The 8,548-nt window shown below is 33.8% G+C and overlaps 1 protein-coding gene across 1 annotated transcript; it reads right to left on the bottom strand.

Moving 5' to 3' along the window:
- Positions 1 to 6,422: 6,422 nt before the first annotated feature.
- On the bottom strand, positions 6,423 to 8,215 carry LOC149528629 (bark storage protein A-like). The gene is made up of 6 exons (XM_089808500.1): positions 7,955 to 8,215; positions 7,768 to 7,835; positions 7,498 to 7,656; positions 7,185 to 7,391; positions 6,915 to 7,097; positions 6,423 to 6,825 (listed from the first exon to the last, which is right to left on the bottom strand). Exons 1-6 carry the CDS (start codon positions 8,172 to 8,174, stop codon positions 6,622 to 6,624), a joined length of 1,041 nt encoding a protein of 346 aa, XP_089664626.1. The 5' UTR covers positions 8,175 to 8,215; the 3' UTR covers positions 6,423 to 6,621.
- Between the last annotated feature and the right edge of the window lie 333 nt (positions 8,216 to 8,548).

The raw sequence follows: 8,548 nt of genomic DNA, 5'->3' as shown, positions 1-8,548 counted from the left end.
AATGCAAGGATCCTTCTAGATCATAAAACTAAATGCATAAAAGATGATCAGCTTGAGTAGATTGAGAAAATTGTTGAGGTCTGGTCTTCTTGGGAGACAGAAACCACCTGGACACAAGATCACTCCAACCACTACTTTTTTCCCAATTCTCCCAATATTCATTTATTTCACCCTCTCTTCCAAGATCAATTTGGGTTATGCCTAGATTAGAGGATGGTGGTTTTGACTTAAAGGCTTTGACCTTACACTCCAATGAGCTAGCTATTTGTTATAATAGGTTGAAGGTGGTCATCAGGTGGCTCTTGTTTCAACTTAATATTTCTTGGGAAAGTGGAATAGAAAGAAGAAGACTAGACCCTTAGTATATGGGGATGATGATTTGTGGAAAGTGGGTAAAGACCTAGGGGACTTGAATTAAATTATTGGGAGTTTCTAGAGAAACATATTTCTAAGATTCATTCTATGGTTCCTACTAATTAGGAAAAATATGAGATTGTTAATTCTCTAGGCTATGTGAAGGTTTCTTAAGAGAATATCGGGGAACAACTAAAGGAGCTATTTTTGCATAGAAGAGGATGGAGTCTCTCATTAGTAGGGTTAAGGAAGAGCCTGAGGTTCAAAGAAAGATAAAAAGAAAGAAAGGGGAGGAATCTCTTAATAAGGAGGAGTTACTACAAAAAAGTGCTAAATAGGTTTCTAGCCTAGGAGATGCCACTCCTTCTTGTCCTACTAAACAATATTCCTTTCTAGATAAGCTCAATGAGTTGCAGAGGTAGCTATAGATGTTATATGTTTGGTGGTTGATTAGGGTTGGTTTTTATGTTTGGATTCCTGGTGTTTGGTATTGATTTTTCTTTTTTTGGGCTTTTTGTGTTTTTGTTTGTGGTTTCTAGCTCACTGGTGTGTGGTTGTTGGTTGTCAATTGTTGGTTTACAGTTGGGTTCTTTGGTCAGTTATTCCCTATTTAAGTTTCCTTATGTTTTAATTTTTAGTTAATGTTACAACTTGTGACCCTATTTCTACCTTTTTTTGGACTTGATGTTTTTGTTTTAAGGGTTTGGGCCCTATCCCACTTTGCTTGGTAAGAACATCATCTAATACCAATTTTCTAAATATGTTAATAAATAATGGTGCAAAGTCTGAAATAGGAAGTTGTTTATATTTATTAAAGAGTCACATAAATTATTGTTGTCACAAAGATTTTCACACTTTTTTAGATGATGGTCAGTGATATAAACAACTTTGTAAACCATGGAAAAATTATCCAAGTGTGGGACTTGAAAGGTAAGGCTCAACCTCAAGAGAATGTTAACTTCCTTTACCATTAGGATACACTTAAACTACTACCTATTGATTAAAACTGAGAAGGATTTTCATAAGAAGAAATGTGGTGATACACCAAGATTGAGCAATTGATCTCATTCATCCTATAGTTTCACTTTGAATCCAATAGGATCATAACATTACACTATCTAAATATTTGTTAACTTTATCTATTTATGAAGATAATGGATTAATACAACCTTGTGAAGAATATAATATTCACTATTCAAGACCAATCAATCTTCAAATAATGGATTAGATGCAAATAATAGGGAAAAGCATGCACAAGATATTTAAATTTAGGAATAGGTAAAAATAATAATTTCATTGAAATTATAAAAGGATTGTTTACAATCAAATAGAAAAAAAAATTGTAAAATAAATTGAGAGAAGATCCCAAATTTTATTTTTTTAAATTATCTTCTAAGATATTAGGCATAGCTCTAGTTAGGTGTTGAAATTCAAACCTAATTATGAGTTGAGTTTGGGAAGGAGAATGAATTTGATCAAATCTAATCTCTAAGAAAATTAAACATCAAATGTGACAAGGGAGGCCAAAAATGAATGCCTCTAAAATAAATGATGGCCTACAACCTATTTTTCTTGTGATTTTTACTTTGTTGGCATGTGAAACTGGCCTTAGAAGCTATCTATGATGATAAATAAACATGGAATGATTGGAGAAATTTGATCCAGCCCATACCATAGTAATCTGAGTGAGTTAATCCAAATGAAAGGATATTGGATGCATGCAAAAGAGTTAATGATCTAATCCTCTATATAGTCTTTATCTTTGAAAGATTCCCTGATAAGCCCTTTGGCACCCAAAACATTACTACCTTAATTACTATGAGGAAAAGTCTTGTGATAACCAACCTCATTTAATGAGTAGATTGTTGTGGTACAAATTATCAAACATCAAGAAGAACATTAAGGATTGCTAAGATAAGGACCTTACATTTATCAGGTTTTACAAAATGATTTTAGTGAGACATAGGATATATCTCATTGACATTGTTCATCACAGCAGTGTAACATCATCCATAGGGTTGGAATTTCAATATCTTAGTGATCATCGAGGTTACCGACAACTATTCATATTGTTGTGCAACGGTTTATGTATATTTTAGGGAGACCTTTCTTAAGATTTATTCTAAATAAATACCATTTCCAGAAGACCCAAGGATGTCTACATAGTGGTAAGACTTTTGTCAATGTCACCCATCAAAATAATATCACCCCTCAAGATAATTTTTTCCCCAAATCTCCCAGTATTCATTTGTCACCCCCCAAAAAACGCACCACCCTGCCCCCCGTGCACCTTCCATCCTATAGTTTCACTAAGAATCCAATTGGATCATAACACTACACTATCTAAATATTTGTAACTTTATCTCTTTATGAAGATAGGGGATTAATACAACCTTGTAAAGAATATAATATTCACCATTCACGACTAATCAATCTTCAAATAATAGATTACATACAAATGATAGGGAAAAGTGCACACAAGATATTTGAATTTAGGAATCAGTAAAAATAATATTTTCATTGAAATTATAATAGAAAAAAAATTGTAAAAGAAATTGAGAGAAGATCCATAAAAATTATAAAATTATATTCTAAGATATTAGGCATATCTCTAGTTAGGTGTTGAAATTCCTACATGATTTTGAGTTGATGATTTTTGGGAGGAGAACAAATCTGATCAAATATAATCTCTATGCATATTAAACTCCAAATATTACAAGGGAGTCCAAAAATGAATGCCTCTAAAATAAAATGATGACCTACACCCTATTTTCCTCACGATTTGTACTATGTCAACACGTGGAACTAACCTCATTAGCTATCTATGATCATAAATAGACATGGAATGACTAGAGGGATTTGGTCAAGCCCACACCATAGTAATCTAAGTGAGTTAATTCAAATGAAAGGATATTGGATGCATGTAGAAGAGTTAATGATCCAATCCTCTATATAGTCTTCATCTTTGAAAGATTCCTTGATAAGCCCTGTGGTGCCCAAAAAATTATTGCCTTTATTATCAGGAAACGTCTCGTGATAACCAACCTCCTTTCATGAGTAGATTGTTGTGGTGAGAATTATCAAACATCAGGAAGAACATTAAGTACTCCTATAATAACGACCTCACATCTATCAACATTCACAAAATAATTTTAATGAGACACAGGATAAATCTAACTGACATGGTTCAATAGTTTGATATAATGTAATATCATCAAGTTTACCCAAATGAGTTTTCATTAAATGAGTTTTCATTAGGTGGATATTAGTGATACTTTCATCAATGTAAAACCCCAATGAGATGACTTGCATTATAAGGCCATCCTTTTAATTCTCTGACGATCATCTAAACCATGCCAATGGGCCCTTACTTCAAACAAACCAAAGGGTCTCTTACAAACAAATGTTCATGTTGTTGTGCAATGATTTGTGCATATTTTAGGGAGACCTTTCTTAAGATTTATTCTAAATAAAGACCATTTCAGGAATAACCAAATATGTTTACAAATTGGTGAGACTTTTGTCAATGCCACCTTTAACATAATATCACTCCTCAAGATGAATTATTTCCTTCCAATGACCATTATTTATTTCTAATGGATTCTCATCAGTGAGACAAAGAACATATCTCTACAAAATCTGCTTCTCCTTCCAAATAAACATTTGGTTTATAATTTTGGTGATACCACAAATATGTCTCCCTAGAATATAGTCCTAGACTCTTGTTCAAGCTTTGTAGGCTTATTTTTGTGAGACATGACGAGCATCTCATTGCAATCTCTATCATGAGGTTTTCATCATTGGTTTCTAGCATAATAGGTTTTCTTCAACTGAATGCTTATGATTGAGACTAAGCTCAAGGATTAATGACGACTTTAAAAAAAAAGAATTAACATATACTAATGTTTCATTTCAATTTTTCTCATAATCAATATTTTGAAATTGTTTGTTTGATTTATTGTGTGTGTGAGGTACTAGTGCCAAGCAACTTACAACCATGGAGTATTATGTAAATTAGTATCATCAAAATACAATTTCATGGTTTTCTCATTACAAAAATGAATCTCTTTAGTTAACATTTGTAATGTTCTTCAACTTCAACAAATTCTTCTTTTCATAAGATTCTCAACTATGTTTCTTGAATTCTATTTAAAGATATTTGTACTATGTTATTTGATTTAGATTACACCCTTCAAGATAAATATTCTAATGATTTTTTCTTCTTTTAATTCAAAAAAAATACCATCCTTACAAGTGTTATCTTGCATATTATAATCCCATAAAATCTTTCTTAAAAATTTGAAGTCCCTCAAAAATACTTAAAAATTAAAGGGAAATAACAAGTGCACAATAAAGGTCCTAAAACATACTCTTCTTCTAATTAAAAGCTCAATAGATTAGGGTATAACACGTTTTGTTTTCTAGACTTTATTTTCACTCTTAAAGATTTTTTATGATCTATTGAAATGTAAATTCTTAAACTTTATTATAAAATAATCTTTATATTATTATTTAAACTAGCCTATTCTACTCATTAGTGTTAAAATTAACAAACATTGGTGAAATTCATAGATTTTTTATAATTCTAAGCCTAAAATCATATTATGAACCAATTAATATATTAGATTTTCTTTAGTATATTTTCCTTCCTTGTGTAGGATAAAATATGTTCAAAAGGCATTTTACTCTTTCGCTTCCAAAGGCCATGTGGAGACTGTCAAATGTACATAGTGAACGTGTGACTCACTCTCTTATCCTTTTAATTATGCATTTGAGTCCGTTCAAAAGGAAACATGTTATATTCAGTTTGCAGAATCTTACTTCAATCAATGTGTTATGTACGACTCCGGATAACATGCCAGTCTATTTACCAACATATTAATGCAATTTTAAATTTATGGATGGCATCTATTTCCAACCATTTGAAAATTATTCCCTTTTGTAAAATTCGAGGTAGTTCCAGTTATGGATTTTATTTTATTAGAAATTTTCTACTGTTCTTTTATTATTTTATTTATCTATTTCTAACCATTTCAAAAGTATTTCCTTTTGTAAAATTCAAGGTAGTTCCAGTTATGGATGATTTTACTCTAATTAGATGTTTTCTATTGTTCTTTTATTTATTTTTTATTAGAAATTTTCTACTATTCTTTTAATATTTTATTTTTATTCAGAAATAATTGTATTTCTTTTTTTAAGATTGAGAGAAAATATAGTTATGGTCATCTACAATATTTGTGATAGATGGGTATCCTTTAAGTTTATGTTTGCTTTATAATAGTTGAACACACAAAAAAACTCCAATATTTAGTGAAACCAGATTGAAAAAATATTAGAATAGTGCAGGCAGGTCTAAGAATTTTTTTAGGATTATTTCTATTCATTATTTATTTAAGGTTATTTCTATTCATTATTCCAAAAAAATTGACTTATTATCAGTGAACATATACTATTATGGGTCATATCAATAAATTTTACCATACTCCAATTGTTGTGCACCAAATTCTCTCCTCATTGACCTCATTGACCCTAATGTCCCAAGAAAATGAAAGGGGAACAAAAATTTCATAGATCAATGTGTATTTTAATAATTTATTTAAGTTTTTATAGAATTTTTAAAAATATTTATTATATATATATATATATATAACAAACTATTAACTATCAAATGCCTTTGGGTGATGTGTGCTTGGTCTCTGTTTGTGTGCTGGTTTATGATGGTGCTAGGTTCGGTGCAGCAAATGGATGTTTTTGTTTTTTTTGCTGGCAGACACTTGGTCCAGTTGTTGGGCCTTTTTTAGTGGTGATTAGTTTTTACTTTAATTCTAATCTAGTTAGTTGTTTTAAGTTTTAAATTCTAGTTTGGTTGTATTTTTTGTTTTGTTCTAGTTTAGGTTTTGTCTTGTAGATGTCACTACTTCTGACCTGGACTTGATGTTAGTTTGATATAAAATAAAATAATATTACATAACAGTAGTATATTAAATATCATAACATTCAAATGAAATTCTAAAAACTATAGCTCATTAATCTCATATAATGACACTCACCATATACTTTTTACACCATTTCTTATAACACATCAGAATACGGTACGACAATTTATTTAGATGGAGCTGCCACCATGACTAGGCAAATACATAGTAATGGCCGGACTGATTCTCAAGCTGAACGAGCAGCAGCTTTCGTAGACACAATATACATACATACGTATATACATCTATATATATAGATACTATAGCTACGCCTTGCATCTTTCACACCCATTTACCAAATTTCACCGCCAGTTACTGAACGCAGTTTGGATTCCTCCGATGCTGCAAGTTCTTTGAAAAACGCAACGATTGCCGAACGAGCATGGGAATTCCACAGCTGCTGAATGACAGATGCGTCGTTTCCTGCAGAAGATCCTCCCGCGTAGTTCGTCACCGATCTCATCGCAATGAACGCTTTCTTCTCGCTCGCACAAACCTGCACATCATATTATTCCCAACTTATTTAATTTTAGCCAGTAGTGCAAATAATATGTAATTTGAAGCTCTGTTAGTCAATCAATATACCATTGCTATTGCCGCGCTCTCAGTGTCGATTGAGGCGATGTTCAACTTGTTATGGAGGAAGTCTCTGAATGCCTCGTTGTTCACATAAAAGTTTGCACTGCCGCCCCTCTCGACTCTCCTTATCTCCGGCTGCTCTTGCAGACATATCAGCGATTTCTGCACGCACTTGTCCAACTCTGTGTCCTGCATTAAAGACGACGTCACCCCATTCAATTTAGCAACTCAATAACCTTCAAGACAACCCACTTTTAATCTATGACGTAACAATACCTGGATCCTCTTCGCGGTAGCATACAACTTGTCATCTACATTAAACCAGAATTTGGAGTTCCCGTCTTCGGGCTTCGAGTAGAGAGTCTCTCGCTGGAAATATACGCTCTGCAGCCGATTGTTAACACTCTCTTCTCCAACGTTGTACTCCGCAAACGTCAGGTTTGCAATCTTGCTAGTGTAACTTCCCTCGTCCCCTCCAAATCTCTGAAATCACTCCATTAAATTATCAAAACAGCTTTTAAGTACCAATCATAGTGTAATACTGATGGGATAAAAGAGCGAGAGAAGAAAATAAAGAGTAGTACAGTACCTCCCAATACCAGACTCCAACGTGTGCGAATTGCTGGGGAATAGCCACGTCACCAATTCTGAGGCTTCCGGGGTTTGCGCTGGCGGCTCTTCCATAGTGAATTACTCCCTTCACCCGAAAGTGAGTCAGCAGCAACTGTGTCGTCTGCGCCGCATTCACCTGTGCACCCCACAATCACTAAATCCTTCAGTCATACTAAACTAATATTTAAAACTATCTGAGCATAGATAAAAGCACATATTATTGTAGTAATAATAATGAGTTTTGTACCGATCCGCTTCCGCTCATAGAGAGAATAGTCCTGCACCCCTGAACCTCTCCCACGTAGAACCTTCTAGCTGTATCATCAGAATAATAACAAGCACCCATTAACAATATAGCTCTAGTAACTGATTCTACATTAAGAGTGAGACTAAATATAGAAAAGGATGGAGTTAGTGAGAACAAGAAGAAGAACCAGAGATATCGAGAGAAGGCGTGTCCCGGTCAGGGCGGAACCATCCCTGAGCCAGAACTGTCTTGAGTTCCGCTTGGCCGGCAACAACCAGAGCGTAATATGGTCCCTTGGAATTGATACGCTTTATCTTTTCACCCACCTCATCTGGAATTTCGGCATGAGAAAGTAGCGGAATTGCAATCAACAAAAACAGAAGAAATGCAGAGCTGCGGAGAGCCATCGCAAACTACAAAATGAAAGAAGAGAAAGTGCTGCTTTTGTGTTTTTGATCAGCCTCCTCTTCGCTCCAATTTATATTGCGGGACTCCGATTACTCTCCCCTCTTAAAACTGTCTTAGAGCCTCGATTAATGATTAATTACTCTTAATTAGGTGACGTTAACCTTTCTCCGCGTGAAATGAAGGAAATAATTGTTGTGCGGTCGGAAATGTCATCCAAAGCGGAGGAACCTTATCTTATATTCTCATTTGTCTCATCATCCGACGACATGCGAAACACGTGTTGCAGGCATGCTGAGTACTACTTTACCTCACGGCAGGCATTGATTGTGAAAAAGGAATATGCGTTCGAATCATTCGTTTAACCTGCCCCACA

The sequence above is a fragment of the Cupressus sempervirens genome, chromosome 11, assembly GCF_028749045.1.
Source record: "Cupressus sempervirens isolate cs-2001-9-10 chromosome 11, ASM2874904v1, whole genome shotgun sequence".
Taxonomy (NCBI): Eukaryota; Viridiplantae; Streptophyta; class Pinopsida; order Cupressales; family Cupressaceae; genus Cupressus; species Cupressus sempervirens.
Note: the sequence above shows the minus strand (reverse complement) of the source record. Positions and strands in the feature narration are given on the sequence as shown.

Coding starts and splice junctions, on each gene's coding strand:
- LOC149528629 (XM_089808500.1), bottom strand. CDS start 8,174: ATGGCTCTCCGCAGCTCTGCATTTCTTCTGTTTTTGTTGATTGCAATT. Junction 7,836..7,954: donor GCCTTCTCTCGATATCTCTG/GTTCTTCTTCTT, acceptor CTGATGATACAG/CTAGAAGGTTCTACGTGGGA. Junction 7,392..7,497: donor TTGGAGTCTGGTATTGGGAG/GTACTGTACTAC, acceptor GAGTGATTTCAG/AGATTTGGAGGGGACGAGGG.